The sequence below is a fragment of the Mycteria americana genome, chromosome Z (genome assembly GCF_035582795.1).
Source record: "Mycteria americana isolate JAX WOST 10 ecotype Jacksonville Zoo and Gardens chromosome Z, USCA_MyAme_1.0, whole genome shotgun sequence".
Lineage (NCBI taxonomy): Eukaryota > Metazoa > Chordata > Aves > Ciconiiformes > Ciconiidae > Mycteria > Mycteria americana.
Genome location: NC_134396.1, coordinates 56330613 through 56357414, shown reverse-complemented (window position 1 = coordinate 56357414; position 26802 = coordinate 56330613). Strand labels below are relative to the sequence as shown.

General features: G+C 39.1%; 1 protein-coding gene across 1 annotated transcript; it reads left to right on the top strand.

The window, feature by feature from the left end:
• Positions 1 to 615: 615 nt before the first annotated feature.
• On the top strand, positions 616 to 21712 carry NREP (neuronal regeneration related protein). The gene is made up of 5 exons (XM_075527131.1): positions 616 to 746; positions 851 to 898; positions 2335 to 2397; positions 16618 to 16695; positions 20651 to 21712. Exons 3-5 carry the CDS (start codon positions 2395 to 2397, stop codon positions 20774 to 20776), a joined length of 207 nt encoding a protein of 68 aa, XP_075383246.1. The 5' UTR covers positions 616 to 746; positions 851 to 898; positions 2335 to 2394; the 3' UTR covers positions 20777 to 21712.
• The last annotated feature ends 5090 nt before the right edge of the window (positions 21713 to 26802 follow it).

The following is a 26802-nucleotide window of genomic DNA, read 5'->3' as shown; positions in this document are numbered from 1 at the left end:
CGGCGGGCGGGCGGCTGCCTCCGTCTCCCTCCGCTTCTCCTCAGATGCCCTTTGCTGCCGCTGCAGGGTTATTATTACAGTATGTGCCTGCGCCCGCCCCCCCCCTCCGCGCCGCTCCGCGCCGCTGGCCGGGCGCCGCCGCTGTGCAGCGCCTTGGCCCCGCTCCGTGCCGGGCCGCCGCCCAGGCCCGCGCCGCGCTGCTACGAGGGGGGCTCCGGGCCCCGCGCGCGCGGGGCGGCGCGGGGCCACCAACGGCCGCGCGCCAACGGCTAACGGCTAACGGCTAACGGCTCCCCGCCCGCCCCGCCGCTCCCCTCAGCGCCGCAGGCGGCGGCGGCCCCGCGCCTCGGGGGAGGCCGCCACCGCCCCCCTGCCCCCGGCGCTGCCCGGCGGAGCGCGGCCGGCGGCGGGGCGGTCGGTGCCCTGGCTCCCAGACAGCGGGGGGACGTGGGGCTGCGGATTATTGCAGACTAAGCAGTCTGGCGCTGCAGCAGCGGGCGGGGGGAGGCGGGCGGGAGCGGGCGGGCAGGCAGGGGGAGTGTGTATGTGTAAGGAGGGGACGGGGGGAGACGGGGGGGGGGGGGGGGAGCTGGCAGCCAGCCAGCTACCATCAGAATTAGCTCATTGTTCAATATAACCAGCACTGGCAACCAAAACCCAGCCTGAGAGAGAGGGAGAGAGAGAGACTTTCCCCCAGCCACCCCCACCCCTTTTTCTTTTTTCTCCAAGGCTGCACTTTGGAAGAGGTGCAGTCATTCTTCCCCACACCCCCTACCCTCTCTCCACTCCCCCAACTATAAATTCCCTTCTGTAGCATGCTGCCCTTTTTTAATCCACATTTGTGTTTCAGATCATGTAGAAAGGACAGAAAGTGAGCAGGGAGCGGGGGCTTTTGTCTGTAAGTATATGCAATTCCAATCCACAGAATTTTATTTTTTTTATTATCCTCTCTCTCTCTCTCTCTCTTTGTTTCTTTTCATTTCCTTTTGTCCTTAGCTGGACTTTGCTGCAGCTTGCCGTTCCCCCTCTCGGTGCACATTTCCAAACAGGCTTTCTTAAAGAAGATGAGAAAACGTGCAGTATATGTATTTAACTCTTTGTCTTTATGCTTTAAGGCTGGATTTCTAGGCTGGGGATTTTTCTGCACACATGCAAGGGGAGATGAGAAGTGGTTTTCTAAAACTGTTTCCTTTTTTTTTGCTTTTGCACCCCACAAACACCAAAATGCATTTTTGAACCGAATGCACTTAGCTTTTTCAGCATGCATGCAAGGCGCCAGGATTGGTTTTTCGTCTCTTTTCTTCTCCCTTGTAAAACGAATCTCCCTCTTCTCCGCCCTGACACTGGATTCTTCTCAGTCTGCTGGGGTTTATTTTTAGAAAGCAGTCATTCTTGCAACAGCCTTCTGCATTTTTGCATGTGCAGCAGTTAAATTTTGGGTGGTTCTTTTGAGAAAAAAAAAACAAACCAAAACCACACGTATTTTGGTGGACATTTAGTGATGTGCTTTCTTTCAAACGTGTGTGTGTACATTTATAGATATATGAGTTTGCAGTTTTAAATCCAATATGTGTGTGTGTTTGTGTGTAAACATATGACTCATACCCAATTACATTTCATACATACACACTATAGGTAAGAAATATATAATCAATAGAAGAGAACTTTAATTTTTGTCAATATATGAAAACTGATAAAGGAGGTATGTTACAAATTCAGTCAATTAAGAGAGTGGTAATTTAAGGTACCATTTAAGTGAGGTAGGACCTACTCTTTTTTTTTTTTTCCTCCCTATTTAAAATAGGGGCGTGTGTGGAATAGAGAGAGAGAGAAAACTGGAGGTTATGTAATGCAGTGCCATTTCCAAAAATACCTACTCTCCGGGCCATTACATTGTGAAAGCCTGACACTGTTATACTTGTTTCTTGATTGCAAAAAAACACACTTTGCAGTGTGCCTGGGAACAATGGACCGCCTTTACAGTAAGCATAGGGTGACGGGTTTTTGTCCTCTTGGCTGATTTTTAGGTGTGTTAACCATTAGGTATAGTGCTCTTCAGAGATGGACCAAGTGCTAAGAATAGCATAGGGTTCTGCAAATCCAGGTACCAGGGATTCCTTTGACCTATATTTAAGTCTACAGACCACTGAAGTGCAGAGAAGCACGATATATAAGCGTACGTGTGGTTAGAATAATTTGCATGACTTTAAGCTTAACCACTGAAGCTTATACTCATCTCACCCACTGTTAATGCTGGCAATAAAAAACTATTAAATATTGTGGCAGTTGGAATGTCTTTTTTTTTCATTTTTAATTTTTTTAAATTGTTTTCAGATTGTTCTCCTTGTGCTACTTGAGAGAAACTGCAATCCCAAGACTTAACAGAATCTAAAAATGGTAAGAATTAGTTGCTTTAGCAAAGAATCAGTGATTTTTTTTATAAATAGAAACCTTCTTTCCCCATCCTCAATACTCATTTATAAATACAACCTTATAAGACATACTTTTTGGGGCTATGGGGATTTGCCATACAATGACTGATGTACTGTGAAAACCTCCGTATGTTGGATCTTTGATTTTTTTGCATTTTTTGAATAAAAGTCTGAAATCCCTCTTTGTGCAGTAAGGCTTATTTAATTGAAACAAGAAGTGTTTAGGTTACTATGAAAAGTACACATCATAACACATGGAGGACTACATGCAGACAAAACAATATGCAACAATTTCGGTCCCACCACCTTCCCCCCAAAAAGAACAACTAGGTAATTGCACTTAGTAAGTGAAGCAGATTTAATGTTAGTCTGTCAGGGAAGTACATAAGATGCAAAATAAATTATTTGATGATTTGGTAATTTTTTCAGAAGGTTAGCCTTTCTTTGTGATACAAATCTGTTCCAGAAAAAATGGCTAGGCCTTAGCCTACCTGAAGTTACAGGCACTTAGTTGGAATGTATTTATTGAACAATATTCAGCAGTGACCCATTTCCTTCAGTGCTAATTGTTTTTATATTTTTACTGATTAATGCCCATTTGTTATACTCTGAGATACTACTGCTGACAAATACCTAATTTTAAGGATGAAACATTATATGTCTAAATAGTCTTTAAATACGGTATTCTCTGAGAAGGACTGTGTGTCTCAGAACCAGCAGGACAAAGAAATTTGTTTTTTACAGAAAAAGTAGATAAAGTAGGCAGAATTAGTTTAAATGCTGTGTAGCATTCTTGATTGAAGATGCAGCAATCACTGAAGCATGTCTGAATACATGTATTGGCATAAATGTGATATATTTTGGGTGCTACATGATAAAATAATGGTAAAAAATCTGTTAATTTGTATTGGGCAATAACTTGTCTGCAGTAGCATTGCATAGGGTGTATGTTAGTACAGAATATTTTCCAAAGTGTCATGTTCTCAAGGACATACTAAGATTGGGTTAAATTAATTGCATTAATTATATTATCCTGTCTGGTTCTTTGGGGTTGTTTTGATTTGGGGGAGGAGGGATGATCAAAGATGTTTAAAGCAAGCCAATATGTAATCTGTTATAAAGGCTTTTTTTCTTTTTGGCTCCTTGTTTTATATCATTCCTATCTGCAAAAATAAACTTGCAAATTCTGGAGTTTTAGTCTATTCTGGAACCTACTTTCATCAAAGTGCTTTGCTCATCTGTATATAAATGAATAGTTGGGGGTGGGGAATTAAAAGGGAAATGATTCACTTAAACTGTGAATAGAAATCATGTTAAAATACATTTTGTTCACACAACCGTGGAATATTGGATAAGACAACTGTTTTCCTACCAACACCAAGGTGACAATCAGCCCACATTTTGAGATGGTATGCAGGCTGTTATGTGCAATATATGCCTATCTATGGAACAAAAGATTATTTTAAGTTTTGTTAGGCATAAAATAGCCACTGATTTTTACCAGCAGATGGTTCTATAAATCTAGCAAGGTTCCTGTAGTAGTCAATGAAATCAGTTTTGTAAAGCCAGTCTCCAGGCCAGAACATAAAATACAACTTAGAACTATCCAAATGCAGAAAATAAAATGTAGTTACCCACCTGTCTAGTCCTATTGTTTGTTTTGCAGTGTAACATTAAAAATCTTATTTGGCTGTTCTTGAAAAGTTTTTTATTTGTTACAAAAAGGCCTAATTCCACTTTTTTTGTGACTGCTGATCAGAATTTCAATGTAAGAAAGACTAGGTTTTGCCCCAGCTTGCAAGGTTGCTTAAGATGTGATACCTGGCAGAATCTCTTCCTCTACCACCACCCTTTTTTTCCCTTTCTTTCACTTTTGGCACAGGAACACTGAATGTAATTTGAAGTCAGACCACTGACATACCTTCCTTGCAGTAGTGGACGCACTTGTCTTTGGCGTATGTCTTGTTATTTGTTCCAAGTGTCTCCTTAGCCGTTCTAATTTGCAGGAAAAATTCTCCTTTACATATCAACACTTTCTACACCAAAATACATGATTGTAAAAGTGCTTCCTTTGTTTTTAGTATAACAGCATATGCAAAGGCTCTATTCTGCTTTCACTGGTCAGTGAAAATGTAGCTGTTAAATTTCACCAGGCTGAACTAAACCATAAAAAAATGGGGGAAAATGGCCTGCTTATTCCTTTGCTAAACTGAAAGTTCATTCATTACTTAGTTAAACTTCAGTAAAATTAAGAATGACTAGAATAAACTTGTTGAGTGAGAACAAATGAATTCTTGGTTTAATTTCACTGTCTTAGCTTCTTAATTCCTTAATGTTCTTATTCCATAAAATGTTTATTAAACTGCTTACAAGTAAAAGCAAACAATTTAGCAGGTTAGTTTTCAATGCTGCTTCTCCTTTTCCTAGACTTGGAATTATTATTTCCTCATACCTGGTTGATTAGTCTTTCTTAGATCTGTGTAATAATCACATCATCAATAATTTAAAGAGAAAGGCAGAAGAGTGTACTTTCTATTCTTCTTATAATTTTAGCTCGTGGACATTTTGAGCCATCTTACACAAGAAGACCTGCCATTTAAGGATCTGTCCTTGTGTATAATATATTTGCTTAAGTGACCCCCTAAAGGAAGAAAGAGCCTTTTATATTTATTTGCAAGGTATAAAGTCCTGAGGTGATTTTAATTGCTATTTTTATTTGAAATGCCAGAATCTCTGTATACCACCTTCATGGAAAGTGCTGTATGTCATAACATACAAATTTAGATTTTAGTCCTAATTAAGATTTTAAAAAAAGGGTTCTAACAAAAAAAAAAAAAGAAAAAAAGAAAAAAAAAGAATTGTTTTAAACATTTATTTGGCCTGTGTGATCCAGTCATTGAAATAAAGGATCTTGTCAGAAGAGTACAAGTAAGGAAGTCTTAAGTCCAGTTTTCTGTGACCTCAGAGAAGACTTTTAGCAAAAACAGGAAAGGCCTTTTTAATGGTAAATGTTTGTTTTCAAAGAAAGAAATCAAACAGGCATTTTAGACACTTGAGAAAGTGGTCTGTTTGTTTGCTTCTAAAGCACTCAGGTGTGTCCTTTTCCCCTGCTTGCATTGCAGTTCATTTCTGGACTTCAAGTTCAGTTCTGAGAGTTTGCAGTGCAGGTGCTAAGGAATTTAAACTAGTAACACTAATAAAAGTGTATATCAGTAAACAGATACCTCCTTAATAATTTAATTTTGACCTACCTGAAAATAAACAAAATATATTCTAGAGCAGCTCATTAATTTACTTCTGACTTACCACGATTAGATGGCTTTCTTCTTAAGCGCTAGTGGTGTGGAATCTCTAGGCTAGGTGTTGTACAGTATAGCTGTGTCATCCCAAAGCAAAAAGGCCCTGGAGGGAGGGCATTTGGGCTGAACACTTCCTGTAGCGTATCCTTGCCTGAACTACATCAGTTTTGAGGTTATTCTCTCATTTGCATTCTCTGCATTTTACAGTCCTACTTGGGGGAAAAAAGAGAAAAATGGGATGATGGCCTTTTGGAGAGAAAAACAGTTGGGGGAATAGCTTTTCTTCATTAAGTCAGAGAGAAAGAAATGACAACCTGCATTTGGTTAAAGAGAAAAAAAATCACCATCCCATTTCTTTTTTTGCAGTTCACAGGGAAATGTATAATGTCATTTAAGTTAGGTGAAGAAATTTATGAGGCAAAGCTTATATTTAAGATTTCATCCCAGTTTAGCCATTGCAAGCCTTTTTCCAGTGAGTTATATGCAGATATCTTTACACATTCTGTAATTTTCTGTGTCTATAAAATGACTTCACCTTAGTTGGAACAACTTCATAACTTTAGGATTATCTGTGGAGAATGGAGGCTGGGATTAGTCTGGCAGAGGCAGCCATTATTTTGAACCTTTTATATGCTCTGAGGTATAAGAGAAACGAGGTACTAGGATGAGACATTATGTCCAGCCTAATACTAGATACACACTGGACAAGTGCAGCTCCTGGTCTGGCATGAGAAAACTCATACTTCTTTGTTGATTATTACCGAGTCTGGCACTGGAACTGGAATCTCCTTTATGGTAGTTCAGAACTGCATAGGAGCTGTATGACTGTATCGGATCCTGTTCTGTTCATGTGTAGCCATGGGCAGAATTTGGTCAAGAGAAGTAATGGAGAGGGATGAAAGCTAAGCACTTTTGGCCATCTGAATGTGTATTTTGTGCTTTTTTATTATGCTTATGTATTGTGCATGAAGAATACATTGGGTGCAGTTTGCTCAATGCTACTTGATTACTGAAAACTTAGGGAGAATTAAAGCCTTTCCAGCTTACAAAATAAATAAGCAGAAATACAAACTCACTTTTTGCAATACTTTTGCCAAGTCAGCTGTTCAACTGTGCAGAAAAAACACCTTTACTTGATTATGGCTGGATAAATTTGAGGCGGGGTTTAAAGAAAAGTAATTTTTGTCCAAAGCTATAGATACTGTGGCTATTTCTGCAGTACGGTTCATACGCACATTAAAAGACAAAAGCTCTGTATATAGGTGTTTCTACCCAGTCACAAACATACATGCTCTGGGGGCAAAAATTTTGTAACTATGCACCGGCATACTTTATCTGAACAGAACCATGTTGACACATGGAACTGGAGGTTTACGTAATACCTTGTCCAGGACAAAATCTATACTGAACTTTTTTCACGAAGGCTGAAATCTTGGAAAATCAGAAATAAGAATTAATATACACCTTGTAATACTGCAGTCTTGACACTGATTTTTAAGTCTTGCGATCTAAAGCCTTCACCAACAATCTTTTATCTCTTTTTGCATCGGAATACTGCTGCCCCACACCTGAGCTCTGATCCTTGTGTGTATGGCTAAAGAGGGGAGAGGGACTACACTTAATAGCCCCAGAACAACTTCATAAAAATAATTCAGTTAGTATCATTGACTGGGACAGGATATTTTAATAAAAATATTTTTAAATATTTGTATTTTGTTTTTATTTCAAATATTTATTCACCTCATTAAACCATATTGGTTGAGGGTGCAATCTGGAAAGGTGCAAAAATGTTCTTTTCAAATGTTTAAAGTAGAATGATACTGTGAATCACTGTGTCAGTGTTACATGAAATTCAATTTAGACGGCTGGTCTGGCAAATTCACGGTAGCACTACTGAATGAATCCCTATGTAGATGTTCCTGGGAGGGTTCCTGATGTTTCCTTCTGCAAATACTGCATGTAAAAAAAAAACCAATCTCAGAACAGGTAGCGTTTTCTCATCCTGCAGGAAGAAATGTTTCTGGATTAATTTTGTTAACACTAACCTTATTGTCTATCTACTAGCATAGCATACCTGTGTGGGAGTTAAGTTGGAAAAAGTTAAAAGAAATGTGTGTGTTCTCACTAAAGGTGGTATAAGCCTTGGCTTAATATTACATGATCAGAAAGAACTCTTGAATTCTTACAACACTGGTGTTTAGAAGGCACACATTGGCAGCGTAGAGCTACTCAAAAAGATTAAGTTAGAGAGGAACAGAACTTCCTGCTTTGTTTCAGCATGACTATATCTGTGATAAATCTCCATCATGAAAGAGTTTGAGTTTAAATAACTCTATTCCTGCTGGCAGAAGAAAATCCTGTGGAAATCTTGGTAAATGTCCTTAGCCTTAATTTCTCAGCTAAGTAATTATGGAAGGCAACATGAACAAAACCCAGAAACAATACTTGGCAGGAAAAGTTCTTTTCCTGTGCGTCTCCTCATTAGATGAGTCCCAGAACCCACGGATATTTTATTACTTTCAACCTATATAACATACATGATACAGTTTTTGGGTTTGTATTTGGAGTGGCAGTTAAGCTGCACTGTATGACACTAGGTGCTGGTAATATGGCGGCTGCAGGTAAAGGTACCGTAATGCTTTGAAGCACCTGTTACAATATCATCAGCTGTGGTCATTACATCTCTTTTAATGAGGTAAGTACTGGCTGTACAATGTGGTTCTGTCTCTCATTACCAAGAGTACCACTGGGGCTTTTAATACTTGCCTGAAGTATGCTGGTTGGGCAAGAGGTTGGTATCTCATGAGGGGAAAGGCTTTCGTGGCTGGGCTCTGCAGGAAAGCAGTCAGCAGAGGCAGTGAGCTTGCTGCCACTTGGAGAGCAACGTCGCTTGTTGGGATTCTGGTCATCTTTCTGGTATGTGTGAGAAATTTAAACAAAATTAAACAAACAAACAAAGCAGTTTTAGTCCAAAGCAGTGTCTTAGGTCTTCTGTAAGTTACAGTATTCAGGCCATTAATTTAGAAAATTTATAGGAATTAAAAAATGAAACATGCTTTGGGATTCAGCTTGGTGTATATGTTTTGTATACCCCAAAATTGGAAGGAAGGAACTGGGAGAGCACACAGGAGAAGCATTACTCTGGGCTTCCCCTACTGGCCATTGTTCTTGTTGGTTTTCCCTTAAGATCAAAACTTGATGGAGCGAGGAGACTGGGCTAAATGGACATTTTGGTCAGCCTGTGACCATGCTGCTTTTCTTCCTCCTCTCTTGCTCCAGTAATTTGTCAGCGTTGGGTATGAAACCACTGAAGATCTTAACTGTGCGGCCTTTGGTCCTGAATGTTGCTGCCATGCTGTGTTCACCTAACTGTAACAAGAGACTTGCTTCTGCATCTTGTTGTGCAGTTTTACCATTAGTTGTAGATACAAACAGTTACTAATTACACTTTTCATTACCCTATTACACTTGAAGACCAAATTACAACCTCATATGTAATTGCATGAAAACTCAAATACTATTTTAATTCTCGGGCTTGTTACTGTTTTTTTTTTCTGTGTGTGCATGTTAAGCAAAAGAACAAAAGCTATCATTGTAGTGCAGAGGCAAACGAAGTGGAAAAGGTGCTGGGTTGCACTGGGTCTTGAGTTTAGTTTTCTGGAGGCCTTGTTTCGTTATTTCAATTTCTGTAATGTTTTACAGTTTCAGAGTCCATGCACAGGAATTTGCTGGTGGAATAAAGTAGTTTGCAGCCATTTTATTGGTTAATGGAGCTTTCCATATAATATACATTTGTTTCTTATTATTGTTCTGAAATAATTGCATTTCTTTTCCTTTCAAGGAGTGTGATACTTTGGCAATGAGTGTCTTTGTTCAATTCATGAATTCAGTCAGAAGTTTGATGAGCATTTATGACAACATTCGCAATGTACCTCTTGATTTCTTTTTCTCTTACTCTTCATATGCATTGTAAATATTAACAATGCTTTGCAATAGTTTTTGCATATTAATGAAGAAGAAAAGCAGCATGAGAGCACTTGTAGCACACAAGCTAGATTCATCCTGACTTGTGCAGAAAAGTGCAAATTGATCTCTCTGCCTAAAAATTGCATTACACTCGGGTGGTGTGGGGAGGATTCCTCTCCAGGGAAAGAGAAAGTGTGTTCTATAACTAACCTCTCAATCATGTATGCCAGAAGACAGCTAAAGTTTCTGTTGAGGGTTCTTACCAGCTAAAGAATTTGGCAGGAGTGTGCTGACTATATATACTCAAGCTATATTAGCTTGTGTTTTCCCCCTCCTTAGCACCATACTCGCTCAGTTTGGGAGGTCAGTAGTCATGTAAGAGACCTCTTGGAAAAATGTGCCTGCTCTGAGTGCTTAGTAGCTAGCTACTAGTATCCTTTCCGGCAGCAAGGGGCTCTGCAGCAGTAGAGCTCATTAGGCTTAAAAGCATGTTTTAGTAAATTTTACACAGTCACTCAGATAATTTTCTTACATGTCATGGGATGCTGTAAGCACATACATAAAAGATGCAACCTGTGTAGTATGGAAGAGGACAGGAGTGAACTCTTTGAAGAACATAGATGAGCCAAGGTAGACTACATAGAAGCAGGCACTCCAGTGTAACCTGTAGAATAGAAGCTTTAAGAACAATGAAAGAACAATGGGTGAAGATGGGTTTATATGAGAAGTTTTGTGCTTAAAATCTAGAAAAACTACTTCCAAGGTCACTTCCTTATGTTGTGTATGGAAGGAGCAGATGACATCCTATTCTGTGAAACTGACAGAAATTGAAGAAGTGATGAACAAGGACTGCTAAAAACCCCTAATGAATAAACTTGCTAATTCATGTGCAGCGTGGAGAGGGGGATGCAAGGAACAGCATACTTGTCTCATTTAGGCTTTTTCATCTCTATGTCGTTGTGAGTTTGAGTCATCAGATAGGGAGGAATAAAAAGCAGCAGTAATATCTTCCCCATGAAAAGGCAGAGCCAGCAAAGGATGCTGATGCACAGAAGTCAAAGGCAAGTTCAGGTGTGCAGTTGTCCTGCCATGTTCTGCTGATATACTGCCATATATTAATTCTTACTGTAATGGCAGGTAAAGTCTCACCAAAAGGTGGGCCACTTGGGGCAATCCCAGCCAGGAGGAGAATGATCGTATACTTCTTCATCAGTTCTCTCAAGCCATTTATCTACCTTCTCCTGCTGTGTGGAATTAACCAAGTGAAATGGTTGTAAATGATTTTTTTCCCCCATTGATTTTTGAATGTTCATGGTACTGATGTGGAAAGCAGGACTGATAGAAAAACCTGCTGCCCTGACAGTGTACTGAAAACATGAAGGCAGGTTATTGGGCATAACTGTCGCTGTACCTCAACCAGAGGCTCAGACTTGTGATGCAGAGCCACGCAAAAGAAGCGATCAAGTTCACAAAATTGGCACGCCTCACAGCTGCTAAACCGCATGTTCACGGTATTTTTAAATAATTAAGCTAAGGTAATTAAGTTGCATTTTAACTTGGGCAAGTCATGGTTTCTGATGTTTCAATAGGGAAAGCTTCCTCACTAAGACGTTTCAGAGTCAGCCTATCACAACAGCAGCCTCCCATTTGGTCGTGAGTACAGCTTCTTAAATATAACAAAGGTTCATCAAAACTTCACTGATTCTTTGAAATAAGGACCAAAGATGAGCACTCTTGATGTTGCCTTCTCGTTCCCCTCTCCAGAAGATTCGGAAGACAAAGCTGATTGATAGCAGACTGCCACCCAACTAAACTCTTGAGAAGTAGCAACCATTCGGCTGACAGTTGCTGTATGTATTAAATCCTGTGCACTAGGTTTGGAACATGGTGGACATTAATATAATACGCTTTCGTAATGTTCCCCTCACAGTGTTAAAAATAAACTACTGCAGATGGGAGCATTAGTTTACCACTTGCACTGAAGTAAATGCATTGAACCTGGCACAAGCTTTCCTTCCAGTTTTGTTTAAAACTAATTAGTTTTTTTAACAGAATGATTTATTTGGTGTTCCAGCAGTAGTACAGGAAGATTTTCAGTGAAGGGGCTGTTTATGCATCTGGATTGTGATGGTGGGCTGTTCGTTACAAAGAGAACTTTTTACTGCAGTGGGAGGCACTTGGGGGATTGAGAAGCACATGGTAGAATGTGCTGGGAAAAGCCATTACAGCACAAACCAGCTGGTAACTGAGAAACTTAAGAAACTGCAAAGTTATAACTGTTTCAACTTAGCAGGCAACTATGTTATAATTTTTTTTTGCAAAAGAAAATGCATCAGGGCTCAGTTTGGAAAGAAAATCTGCTAGACCCTTTCAGTGATGCCGAGACTAGCCGGAAAGGAAATAATCTACCACTTTTCCTCTAGGAGCCTTAATACCATTGATTTGTGTCATTGCAACACAGAGCAATGGTGATGAAAAATCCCTGAACTACTTTAAAGAAATACAGGTACAGAAATGAGGAGCAGTGTTCCTTTATGGCTATGCGTCCCATCCCCAGGAGAGCATGGAAGGGGGATGGCCGCTCTCCATTCTGGATTAGGCAGGAGAGACACACAGGGCCCTCAGTCTTCACAACTGCACAAGCAGGGTTTTAGTGCTGTGGAAGGGAAGAGCATGCCCCTTTCATTCCTTCTCTTCAACACATACCTCTATCATTTTACTCCCTTTCCTCAGCACGTGGCCATCTGTGTCTGCTGTTAGACTGCTAATCAATATAGTAAATCTCTTTTTTCTTCCTTTTTTTTCCCCTTTTTTCCCTCTCCTAGGTAGGCTAATGCACAATTACTAGAGATGGTTGCCTTTTATTTGGAATTAGGAATTTCTAGACTATTTGTCATAATTTCCTTTTTGTTTTCATTTTTCCCCCCATAGAACTGGTTTCTGTGATGAAGTTATCTGAAACATCTCAAAGGTGGTTGCTGATGTACTCAGAGCAGTTGGTCATCTTCATTAAGCTTTGTAGTTTGGAAATTCAGACTGTAGTTGAATTCAACTCCTCTAAGTCTTGAATGAGACTTGATGAACATGAATTCAGTTGTGGTCCACATGAAAAGAAAAAAAAAGATAGTAGAAGTAACTCTGGGGGCTTTGTTGTTTGTTTCTTAACTATAAAAGCCTTGGGAATGCTTAACAGGACTGTGCTCATTTTACTAAGTTTTACATGTCTTAAATCTTTTTTTTTCCCCTCTTGATGGATATACCTGAATATTTGAAAGATTCTCTTAGTGTTTAGGAATGAAGAGTGGATAGCAAGAAATTAATTTTAGCATTTTGATGCGACTGATACAGTAGATTTAGTCCAGCTCTGTTAAAATTATTTTATGTATGTTTTAAACTGGGCAAAATTTTGTGCTCCCCTACTATTGCTCTTAAAGAGGACATGGCTTAAAATGGAAGAATAGGCATTAGAGTTTTGAAATGCTGGTTAAACAGAGCCTTTGCAATAGCAAAAAAGAAGTTTCTCAGTTTGTTGAACAGAGGAGAAAAGACAAGTCTACTCTAGAAATCCTTCTGGTTTTGAAAAGAAAAAGTAGCAGTAAGTAGTTCCGGAGCCTGGATGCTGTAAGAGCCAGTAAATAGACTGGACATTTATTTTCCTCCACCTTTGCTTTTTCTGATTTTTGATCTTAATTTTTATTATTTGTATATTTTCAAGACAATGGAGGCTAAGGAATTGAAAACATATTCCTCATAGCTCATAATTGCCTATCTGAAGTTGGCCTCGATATTTCAGCCAGAACTGCTTGTTGTTGCAGAGCACTCTCAGACAGCACTTCCCAGATCAGTGGGTTTCTTTCCTCCCGACTTCTCAAAGTGGGAGTGAATGGTTTTGTGTGTCATATGTTCTGCCAGGAGGGCAGGCTTCCAAGGGTAATAGTGCTGTTAGTCAGATGTCTAGGGGTGATCCACTGTGATAATTTATGGATGAAGTTTACTAGCTTAATTTTTTTCCGAGTGATTATCAAATACTGAGGCTACCAATTTGAGTCAGCATAGAGCTTTTACACATTGTATAGACTTGCAGTAACTTTAATTTTCAGTCCATCCTAAAGTTCAGTAATTCTGTTCTGAATCCTGATACTTTGGTTATTTAAGCCAAGCCTGTACTTGCATAATCGTTGCACAGTAAGTACTAAGAAATGAAAATACGGTGTGTATCAATGGAAGCATTTATCTAGAAGTGTTTGCTTCATGCTAACAGCTGGAATGTTGTAAGCCTTACATCCTACTCTGTAATGGAGCATTGCTTTGCACTTTTTCTCTCTCTATAGCTCATCTTGCGACATTAATATCAGTTGTTTTGAGCTGCTGTAATTAACTAAAAGTTCTCGCTGTGTTTTTCTAACACTATAGTTATCAGTATATTTGAACATCTAAGAGGTTTCTGCATTTTATAAAGCATGTAGCATGGCAACATGTCCTTTTTTTCTTTTTTCTTCTTTTTTTTTTTTTCTCCTGGTGAATTGTAGTAAGTCCTGAGTGGACTTTTCTACACTGGTATCTTTTTTCCGTTCCAGAATCTTCCTCCACTTAGCCAGGATCCAAACCACGATTCCCCGGCCTTTCAGCATTGCTCACAAGGCAGATACTTAAAGTCCTTTGGCTGCCCATTCAGGACTTTTTACAGTTATAGCAGAACAGTTACTGCATGTGGAGTAGGTCCATGTGATTATTATCTACCAATATTGGCCACAGTAGTTGTTTTTGAAGAGATACTAAGAAAATAGGACATTGCTGAATTTTTTTCTCCACAGAAAATTACTGTGAAAGATAGCTGGGGGGTTGTGTAGGGTTTTTTGGTGGTGGTGGGTTTTGGTGGGTTTTTGTTTTATTTGTTTGTTTTTTTAAACCTGGAGCATAGTTGTGAGTATATCTTACAGTTTATACCTTTTTCCTCCTGCTCCATTCCCAGAATCCACCCTCACACTGCAGTATCTCTAAGTTCTTATGAGTTTAAGTTGAGGGTCCTTTCTTTGTCATTTAACTGCAGGTGCTTATTTTATTCCTATTAAAATATTAATAGGGATGACAAGGCCTATAGGCTAACCTGAATACATCTCAGACTCCATGGAAAATGTAGAAGCTCATATTCATCATAATGAGTAATACTGTATTCTGATGCTTATTCCTTCCTCCTATAGGAAAATACGCATTTTTGTATACTTTGCTGCTTTCAGCATGCACGTCCTGTGGTAGAGCTGAACTGCTATCTCTGTTTCCCAAAGAATGTGACTACACAATAAAATGAAGGCATAGTTGCAGGATGGGTAATCAGTTATTATAAATAGCAACAGGAGAGCTCAGGGGTTACTTGTTGTCTTTCATTCAGGTGTCTCAAATATCCAATGTGAACATTAGCTGATGAATTCACAGAGTGCCCTGTGCTGTGTTTTAGTTATTCTATGTCAGCCATACCCAGAGATCTTAACTGGCTTGTCTGAGATCATATGGTAACCTAAAATACGAAATAAAATCTGATGCTTTAATCAGTAGAAAGCACTGTGGTTTGTACTGTGGAAAATCATGGGAGAGTGTTTTTCAGCACAGGCACTGCCTTAGGCTCTGTGTTTTAAATTTCCCTCCTCTGTTTCCTACTTCATAGTAGAATTCAGGATTTTCCTTGGAAAGGTGATTCAAGTAATCTTCTGGTAATTTCTCCAAGCTACATGTAGTCCAGTTGTGACAACTAATATTCAACATGCAATTCCAATAAATGAAAACATTCCTCAGGTTTCAATACAAATACAATAGTAAGCAGGTGAGTAAAGCCCGTCCACCAGGAATTTAAGTGACAAGGCAGGTTTTGTTTCCCAAAGTTTAAAGAAGTTTGAATGGTGTAATTTATAATGTTCAGCTCAAAACAATGACACTTTGACATTCAGGCATTGTGCAGAAAGAGTTCAATTCACAAAACCCAAAAGGCTCAGGAGGCAGACCCAGCAGGAAAATAAATTTAAGATCTTCAGCATCGTATGCAACTTGTACCTGGCCACTTCAGTGTTTGATGAGAGCGAGATGAAGAAATGCTCTGGTCTTCATCCTGAAGTTGAGGAACTGAAGAACAGGATGTTTCCAGCTCAGATTCACCATAACTGAGGTGTATTAGCCTGGCATTTATTCACTCTAGCTTCCCACGGTACTCAGTGGCCGGCTTTGGATCTTACCCATTTTCCACAGGAAAATTTTCCTATAGCAGTTATAGGCCAGTACCTTAACCATTAAGTCCTGCTGCCAGTTATTTTATTATATGTCTTTTATAATGTGTTGGAATTCCTTTAAAATCTAAAATATAGGGTGCTAACACAGAATTACAGCTGTGTCAATGATCTTAGAAAGTAGTAAGTTCTAGTTCACAGTTCATGGCGAAAGGATAATCAAAGGTGTGTTGCCCTTCTCTCCTGCCATCATCAGCAAAGGTAATCTTCATTAAATAGTCTTTTGCCAGTGAATTCTGGCAGAAGAGAATGGCATGTGGTCTCACAATATCCTCAGTGAGTTTATTAGTACAGACTAATAAATGTATAAGTCTAAATAAATGTATAATTCTGTATAAGGAATTCTTATACAGAATTTCTTAAAGATACTTTTTAAAAAAATCCATCCTATGCTCTTTTTAAAAAGCCTGTTGAGTGCAGATTGCCATAAACAATATAGTTGAAATAGTCTAGGGACAGCTCTTGTTGTCATGGGTACTCAAAAATATGTACTGAGCATAAAATGCAGCTAGGTCTCTGGGCCAAGCTCAACTAACATGAGACTCTCTGTTTTAGTAATGCGGTCTGTCACATGAACAGCATTTGATTGCATTTAATGAATCTGTCTTTGTTAGTAAGAAATTGTATATATTTATGTCACTACAGGTTTATCAACCAAGGTTAACGATTTGGGTAAGCCAGAAAATCTTTCCAACCAGCCGAGGGGATGGGGGATTTCCAAAGGTAAAGTTATTTATGTAATTTCTTTCATCTAATAAACAGTTTACTAAGATGAAAGTTTTCTGGAAAAAAAAAAAACATTGAAAGTTCAATGGATTCTATTTTATGACTGCTTCAAGAGAGTAGCCAGCTCTCATGATTTCATCACGAGTCTCATGGTATTCTGTTTTTCTTAAAGCCTTGGCTCCTTGAGCCAGGCAGTTAAGTAAGGATTTCAGCTTTCATTTTAAAATTATGTTTTTAGCTTTCAGGCTTGCAGAAAATATGGACTCTTGCTGGCTACATACCAGAAAGGAAACATACTAATTTTCAAGAACTCGTATTTCTTAAGCCTGTCTTAGGATTTTACAAGCTTGACATCTGAGTTTTGAATGCTTGATTTTGGCAATTCTCTCTTAGCAATACAGATGAAAAAGTCAATGATAATGCAGGAGGAGGAAGGAGGTGGTGTTGTTTTTCTTTTTCTTTTGTTACATTTTCTGCTTGTGCTTTACCTGGCTTGAGTAACAAGCATACAAAGCATGGCAGTTTTCATTTGAGCTTGACAAGAAGTACCCCAACATAAATGCAGAAGATGTGGCTTGTCAGACAAGATTTGTAAGATTTTGTTCTGTTACCATTGCTGGTTTCATAAATGTGAAACTGGATATGAAATTTGAGTAGGAAAATAAAACAGTTACTCAGAACCACAGAATGTACATGTTTTATTTTCATATTCCCTTTCATTACTGACTCAAAATCGAAGGTAGGTAAGTAAAGGAGAGAGCACATGGAAAATTGTTTTGATTGAGTTCCAATTATTATCTAGACTCCAGCTCCCTGTTAACAAAACTCTGCTATTCCATCTGGATAACACTATATTTTCCACACTTCTTCTTTATAAAGGAACTTCTAAAATTTATAGCTGGGATATTTGCAGTCTGCTATTTGCGGACTTATGTGCTAGCATGCCAATCTTTAAATTAACATATATGGCAATACTGCCATTCTTAACATTCAAAGTATTTCAAAAGTTCAGCTGAGTAGGCTGATAGCAATGCCAGATTATGATGAATGTGCTATATATGGTTATACTTATATGAAATGAATTTGCTAATTTTATGAATCAGGTGTGTTAAGTAGATGTTTTTTATCCAAAATTTTAAGTTAGCAGCTTTTAGTAAATTGGCATTAATCATTAAACAAAGTTGCTCCTGAAATACAGGAATGAAGCTGTGAACTATGTGTAGCATAGTTAGTAACAATGCTGCATTATCTTGGATTTATGAGTAGCCATGTTTTTATGCTGTGCATAGCTTTATTTATCAAATTAGTTTATCAACTAGTCAAAAAATATTATACTTTTTTCCTTTAAAGTGATCGGATACCTGCTTTTTAAATATGATGCATTTCTTCTAGTCTTTATATAATTCTTCAAAAGATATTTGGCATATGCTTACAAGGATCAGTTTTTAGAACTAGCTCCAATTTTTATTTCACAGTTGATCTTCAAAAGCAACTTGAGTATTAGCTGCACACAATCCAGCTTCCAGCAGATTATCAGCCTTAACAGAATCTGGATGTCTTTGGAATCCAATTTTTTTCATCTGTCTTATAAAATGAATCAGGGTAAATGGCTGAAGAGACTGCTCAGTCCTTCAGCTCAACAGTTGTATGTACTCAATGCTAAACAGCTTGAACTACTGAAACAATAAAGTAAAATTAATAGATTTTTTCAAAATTTCAGATAAAGGTGCTTTTTTTGTTTTCATGCAACCAACAAATATAAAAGGATGCATTTCTTAAAGACAATTTATTTCCAGACCTAGAAGGGTCATATGGGACTTTTTATCTTATGATTGTATGGCAGAATTTCAGGACTGAGATTGTTTTCACAGCTGAAAAGGAACTGCCCAACACAATGCTTTTGGAAATTTGCCCAGACCTTTGGTCTGTGTGGTGTGCCTGTTTGCATATGTAAGTTTCTAGTTTTCTTCTCATATCCTGTAATGATACACAAGTAGCAAATTTAGTCAACAAAAAACCAAAAATATATCACGAGGATGGAATTTTCTAGAGTCCTCTGAGGAAACATGTTTGTGCAGTCACTAAAACTTAAATGCTATTTTTTTTATTCTGAAATTGTCTCTTGCAAAATCCCCAGCTTGGCTCTAGCAAAGGCAAGGTATGTTTCTACTCCTACTTCTTCCCCTGGCTTGCAGAGCCATTCTGCATATGTGCTGATGGAAGTCTGCTCAGTTTCTCCATTTCTGATGCCCCGAAGCGAGAGGGCACCATTTCCACTTAGGAAAGGATTTTACTCTGTGTTCAGCCTGAAAACTGCTCCTGGCTGTGTGCAGTGCAGAACCCTGGGTGAGTTCATCTGCCCCAAAGCAGAATTTATCCTGTGATAAAGACAGTGAGAAAACCATGGGGTGGCTTTATTCCCAGCACAAGTAAATGTAGCAAATACGGACATTTCAGTGAAAATTATGGCTCTGAAGAGCCAGGAAAGGAAAATTGCTGAAAATTGCACTTTCTTGGTAGTTGTGAGACTGCTGTGTGTTTAATTCCTAATTCAGAAATTTACAACTCTCACATCAGAAAAATTGAACTTGGAGAAGATAACTTCAATTTCTTAAACAAACTAAAAGCAATCTGCTTATATGACAAACATGTCCTAAGCAATAACAGCAATAAAACACCTTCACAATTCTGATCTCTTAAACACAAAGCACACAGATTTTTTCTGTAACTTATAATATATTACTAGTTAAAATTCTTTTTGTTTAAGATCCCATAGTGACATAGCATCAGCAAAGTACTTTAAGCATGTGCTTAGCCTCTAGGCTTCCTACTGAGGCTTAAACTGAAACATATATTTAAATGCTTTGCTCAATAGGCATAGACTTCAGCCAGTGAATGGTTAAGTATGGTTAACAAAAACCTATCTGAGGCAGCTGGCTGACATAGCACACCATCTCTGTGCTTGTCCAGAGACAAGTAATAGACGATACACTACAGTGCCTTTAGAGTGCTCTTTTCAATGAAGTACTGTAGAAAAGTCACTTAATAGCATACGTTAGCTGCTTAAGCTGTAAGGTGTTTATAAGGTGAGACACCTAAGCTGTAAAAGGTTCTCTTAACAATAAGATCATCTTTCATATCTAAGATGCACTTTTATGTTAGAGGCCAAGTGGAACCATAAAATGGAGCTTAGGGTTTAAAAAAAGCAAGAAAACAAATTAATTTATTGGTAGATAATACCATTAACATTAGTTTCTTGGCTACCCAAGTTGGTACTGAGTTCTGTTTTCAAAGGGGCTTGGTGCCATCTGTTGATTTGTGGCCATGATTTTTGCATTCACAATGCTGAGACACTGTGCCTCCTGTGCTTCACGTGTGCAAAACAGGTAATTGCTCATTGTTGGCCATATTTGTATGCCAGAACTACGGCACACAAAGCACCTGCAGGTGCAGTTTTAGGTCTGAGCTGTCCCAGCTATTATGAAGGGCACAGAAATTGCTCGGCTTGGCAAGAGAGAAAAATAATTTTGAGGAGCAGTGTAAGGATGTGTAGCTGGTGGTGAGCTGCAGAAAGGGTTGTCACTCCATAGCTTCTTCCCCTGTAACTTTGCTGGGATGGCTGGGGTCTCCCCAGCTGCAACAAACGTCCACATTCCCCAGTGCAGCAGTGGAGGATGGTCCTTGGCTCAACTCTTTTGCATTTTGGCTGCTGGGGCACACTCATTCATCCCCAACTGAAGAGTTTTCCTCAGATGCCACAAGGCTTGCCTGGTGTTTAAGTGATCCTTTGCTCTGTGGCATTAGTATTTACAGTTGATTAAGCCATGTTTAGTAGATGTTTACTTCTGAACTAAAGGTAGGGAACTATGGAAACCTCAGGACAGGAGATGGGAGGACCCCACTGAAGAGACTTCACCAAAGCACAGCTAATAATGTTTTCTCCTCTCTGCAGGGAAGTCTCCCCATCTCGAAGGAAGTAAATCGCAAGAAGAAAAGTGAGGCGGAGGGGGCATGCCCGGATCCAGTGAATGGCTATGGACACCATTTCACCAAGATCAATTACCTCTACTCTTTTTAATCATAATTTCTCCATTTGTATTACATATGGTGTATGGGTTTGATGAGGTCATGGTGTCATATATCGGGAATTGTTTCTGTGTAAATCATCAAGTGTAAGAAGAAACTATGGGACTCTGAGCCTTGCTTTAGAGAATAACAGTGGACAAACGTGTACCATAAAAAATAGTTTTTAACATTCTGATTCAAGCGAAAGCTCTCAGAATTTCACACTGTGAATCCATGTTTACAAACATTACAGGTGGGCCCTCAGGCCTGGTTCTACCACAGCAATGTCTTCCACTACTCAAACTCCACTGCTCACACGCAACCGGTAAACTGCTCTCTCCATTTCCACCATCCCAAACTGCTTCTTGCAGAGGCTGAGAGTCCCCCTTTTTTTTCATTTAGATGTAACAAGCCTAGTAGTTTATTTTCATCGATTGTCTGTATATCTCTATATTTTATCCATGTACTCTTTTGATGTATAGAAGTAGTATGAAACTCATGGTTTCCTTGTGGTAAGTGATCGTGATGCTGCCACGGGATTTGAGACACTGATGAATGGTGCTATTTTGGACTTTAAATATGCTCCTTGGCAAGGTAGCTCTGATGGAGTTATTTTTTATTTCCATGTTCTGAGAAGGTGTTGGTACTTTGTTTTTCTGAATGTTGTTCTTTAGACTGGACTGACTCGTTTACTTGTGTCTTCAGTGTGGCTTTCTTATTCAGTGCTGTAGGTGAGTAACTACTTATAGTGTACAAGTGAGGAACTGATTCCCTATCAGGGTCCACTCACAAACATGCAGTTATAGTGGGAGCAATCACAAAACTGTAATTTACGTAAAATCTCCTTTCTGACTCCTATCCACCTAATGGAGAAAGACAAGCAATAATTTTCCACCAACCTCTCAAAATCTCTTTTGATTTTTGTCTTTTTTTTTTTTTTAAGTCTTTTTTTAAAGAAGGGACAAGTTTTAATGTCCTCTTCAAATCCATAAAATAGGGGATATACTAAGAAAAACACAGCAAATTTCTGGGAGGAGAAGTCCTAAAGGGGAAAGAGTACATTTCCACGGTACCATTAACATGTGGACTTTACATTTTTGTTCTTGCTCCCAGACTACTATCAATACAAAACAACACAAAACACAAAACTAAACAGTATCATCTACTCATGGAGTGTTGTTGTGTTAGACACAGTCTGAAAGCCCACCTTAATTTTTTATATAACTCTGTCTTTTAGCTCTTCCTTTTACAGGGCAGGCCTTGTTCTGAACTGTTTTAGCTTCTGACTGTTAAATACCAATGCATGCACTGCACTTCCTAGATTTCTTTCCTTTCCCCACCTTCTGTATCCCTTTTCTTGTACATTTTATTTTCCAATAGATTAGATATGTCTACTGTGCTGTATATAGAGCAAGAAGTAATATTCAGCAGTTGTGGCATTTATGTATAGTTGCAGTTGTGTACTGCTGAAAACGCAGGCTTTTGTAACAATGTGATCTTTAATAATGCACTACAAGTACCCAATGTATTTTAGCTATTTTAGTAGGATTTGTTCAATAAATATGCAAGCTCTAAGGGTAGCTTTGATGTTGCTGTTTCTTTATTACAATAAGGGGTGGGCTCCTTTTCCATTTGTTTGCACCTGTTCTTTACGTGACTTCTGAGGGGTTTTTTTGGAATATCTGCTGAAGTAAAAGGTGATTCCTTTTGTTGTCTGCTAAACAATAGCTATTAAGATAACCTAAATACCAGACCTGGATCTGGGACATGAGAGCTGCTGGACAATGGTAGTCATGGACTTCGCATTCAAGGCTGCTCAGTGGCTGGGTCAGACATGACACTTGATGCCATTTTTAGTAATCCCAGGAGGAGACTGTGGGGCTGTGCATGGCAAGCACAATGTATTTCATTTTCCACCTCTGATACACTGAATGAAAAGGCCATTTTCCTAGCATGTGTAATTTAGTTTAAAAGAATGTTGATACAGTTCTCTCTTTAAAAACAGTTTTATTGGGGGAAAAAGTAATATCTGCATTTGTAAGGTTTAGAACATATATTGGTTTCATTTTAGCACAGAAAACAGATAGAGCAGCATTTTTTAAAAAAACACACGCGGTGATCTACCACTTAATACCAAATGTAGGTCTGCTCCTGAAATTTTCCAGTCATGAGACCAAACAAGTGCAATTCCGTATGCCCTGCCTATCCCACTGAGTGAATTTACACAGGGACTGAGCTGGGTTTGATGACTTCAGCTGTATCACAGAAAACTGACCACGCACACATGGCACCTGATCGAAACAGCCACTGATCTCACCCTGGGAAACTCAACAGATGGCAGCGTATTTGGGCTAGAGCTAGTTCTCTGGTTAGAAAGCAGTTTTATCTATCAGTAGTATATGTATATACATATAGACATTATAAATATACACATCTGTATACATACGTAAATGATGAGAAACAATAGGATTAGAGCAATGATTAATTGATTTTATTTTTTTAACCTGTGGTCCACTGGCTTTGGGAAGAAAGTGAACCATTTCTAAAATAGACATGAAAGGTGATTAAAAGGCCTTTAAACCCCAGTCCTGTTTTTAGTAATATTTAAATTTGCTGCACAAGAAAAGCTTTTAAAGCTGAAAAATTTAAGAGTTCCATACTCATTTGGAACTTGCAGCTGCTGAAATAATTGCTTGACCTTGGTGCTGGTTTTTAATCTTCACAGCAACATGCCACATTTTAATAAAGACATAAGGATCTGTGGATTAACATCTTTGGTCAAACTACAACAACTGAAAAGTCATTCTTGAATACCACAAATAACAGGTCTTTTTCTTAATAATAAACATGAAGGACTCCTTACTGTATAAAACAACTTCTAATATGCTACCATTCCAGAGACTGAAATTTACCAAAGATGACTTCGTATACGTTATGATTAATAGAGGCTTCCTAAATAGACACAGGTGACCTACCGTGTTGCATCACCAATAGTGGCTGTAGCACATATGTAGCATCAGCTTCATAAGATTAAAAGAAAAAAAAAAAAGTTACAGAGTGACCATACCTAAAAAAACAATGGTATGGTCATTCTAAGGAACGTCCCTAGGATTCCATACATGTCTTTCCTGTAATGCTCCATGAATCATAATTATTAGACATGTTGTGAAGAAACTATACAGTTTGATTGTCTGAGACATTAGCTACATGGACCACATGGTTGCTCCTGCCTCGTGTAGATATGATACCCCCTTGTGCATACCAGGGGTTGTCATGAGCAGCATGCTTTGCACCCCTACATCAGGGCTTGGGGTTGGGGAGCTGGGGGAGGAGGCTGGGAATCTCCCAGCTGCATGCTTGATGCAGCCACGGAACAACTGAACTTCGTTACACCAAGAGTGAGGGTGAAAGAATATATGTATATTATACTGTTCTCATCCTTGGGACGGCAACATTTAATTTTGCCTATGGCACAAAGAGACCTTGAGCTGGATGTGAGAATCAGCAGCGTCAAAGGTGATCTAGAGAGGTGGTGGTAGGGCAAGGGTGGGGAATGGAGCAGGTCAGTGCTTCTTACGTTGTCAGGGAGGTTTCCTGTAGCTGGAAAACTGATTAAAACAATTGGAAAAAAACCCCCACTGAATGTGTCTCACAGTCAGTTGATGCAGTACAGCATGACAAGCCACCCTTTTAACCCCCTTGTTAAACAATTATTTGTGCAACAGAAAGGCTAGTGAGAGTATTTTTAAAGCATTATGGTCAAGTAGATCAATTCAGGAAACAGTTCTAAGTCACAAACTTTATAATAACATATCATGGGGCATCTGGCGAATCAATCTTTGTCCCTCAGCAAATCAGACAAGAAAAAAACAAAGATGAATTCTGCAAAATAGGAATAATAATGTATACCTGTTTTTCACAAAGCATTTTAAGCTATGCAGATAAAATCACTAATTAGAAACTAGCAATTGTTACCGCTGAGCATCATATTTTAAATGAAAAGTAGGGCAGAACAGCATGTGTTATCCGTTAAATTCCAGTACTAAAAAAACCTGCATTGTTAATTACCGAATGAAGAGAACATTAACTCTTACACGTTGGAGTTTATGCCGCTAACAACATCCTGAGGAGGTGGGTTAAAGAAACTGATTTATATTCATAAGTTTATTCAGTGGAAGTTAGCTAAATTCTGTCTGCATACATATAAAATCTATGCAAAAGAACAGTTTTAAATCAATATTACTTTAACACCAGACTCCAATTAAATAGACTCCAACTAAATTTCCACTATTAAAGCTGTACTACCATATTACAAAAGAAAATTTAAAAAATCAATATTCCAGATAAGAAGTTCAGACTCAAAAAAGCAAATTTAAATAGAATGAAAATGAGCCCAGATCTGTCTCAACAGCATCATGTTCCTGTGAAAAAAAAAAGCAAACATGATACTGGAATAACCTGGAATATAGCCAGCAAGCCAAGTGAGGTAATAGTTTAGCGCTGCTCAGCATTGGCAAGGCTACAGCTGGAGTAAGACATCTTGCTTGGGCACCCTGGCTCCGAGAAGATGAGTGCCCAGTGGTGAGAGTCCAGGGGAACGCAGCAAGCGTGGCGTGAAGGACGGCAAAGAATGCGTCTGATGAGGAGTGACTGAAAGAAACGGGTTGGTTTGGTCCCAAGTGAAGCTAATGAACTGCTCTTCATGGGGGTATAGTGGTCTTCAGTGTCATAAAAGAAGTTGAGGTAATACCTAGAAATTTGGAAAATACTTTCACAGGTGGAAGGACAGGAATGTGCTCAAGTGGGGTGCCAAGGGAGAGGCTGTGGGATGTTCATCAGCTGAGATCTTTCAGAAACGGTTGGCAAATATCTGTTATTATTTATATTACTGGTTACTCAAAGCCAGATGATCCTATCATGAAGTAATGACAGATTAGAATCAGGAATTTATGCCTTTTTATGGCTTCCTAAAAACTTCCCTGGCAAACACAGTGTGGCCCTGTACATTTCAAAGACCATCCACACAAGACATGCGTTCCCCACTCACCTTTTACTCATGCTGCAGACTGAGTCCAAGGGGGCTATGAGCTACATGCTAAAGCATGAGACCCCTTCCTGTGGTCCCTCAAATCCCTGTTTTCTAAGATTCATTTGAGTTCCAGGGAAGTAAAAGAAAGAAATCCAGGAACTTACATGGGCTTTGCTGCTACAGCCATGAAAACATGGGTAACTTACACTCTAGTTGAGAGAAAGGAAAGACCAGGAGAAAAAAAAAGAAATGCAGAGGGAACGTAGCAGGCAATTAAGGGGAAATAGGAAATTTGGAAGAAGTTGTGCCCGTCTCAGCTAGAGCTTAAGAGATGCAAGTTTTGCAGAGACAAAACATGAGTGTTAGACTCCAATTTGCAACAGAGATTTTCCTTTTCAGAGGCAGAGCTCTGAAATACCTTGTTGAAAACATGCAGGAAGCAAACTTGACTTCAGAGGACTTTTTCTCCCCACATTTTGTGAATAGGGAGCTGCAGGAGAGGATGCAGGCTGGCAACCCCACCAGGAAAAGATGTAGCAGGAGACAAGACTCTTGGCCATCTGTATGGGGAGCACGGGCATGCCTTGATACCTCAGCTGTGCCTGCTTAGCCCAGCCTGGGCCTCAAGACCCTGGTTTTGCCTCTGCCCATGGACATGCTTGGCAACATTCATACAATGGCCACCACAGTCAGACCCTGTGTCTTTAGTCTCAGGCTAAGTGGGGGAACATGGTAAAACAGAGCAGACACACTGTAATTTGCATCCTCCTGAAGAAAGCGTCCAATATTTGGATACTCAAATACTGCCTACCTATGCTGCAGAATAAAGAAGAAAATACATCCTGCATTTATAGTTCAACTGCTATGTAAATATAACCTAAGATCCTCAGGTAACCTACTAGCATACTGACAACCCCAAATGCCTACACCTATTCATCCGAGCTGTTCTGTAAGTGCATACAGAGCTCTGAGCTACCATCTGTCTGTCAGGGTACGGCCAGAGCTCAAAG

Excerpts from the sequence above, each read along its gene's own strand:
- NREP (XM_075527131.1), top strand. Across the intron at positions 16,696-20,650 it reads GGGATGGGGGATTTCCAAAG|GGAAGTCTCCCCATCTCGAA; the intron begins GTAAAGTTATTT and ends TCCTCTCTGCAG.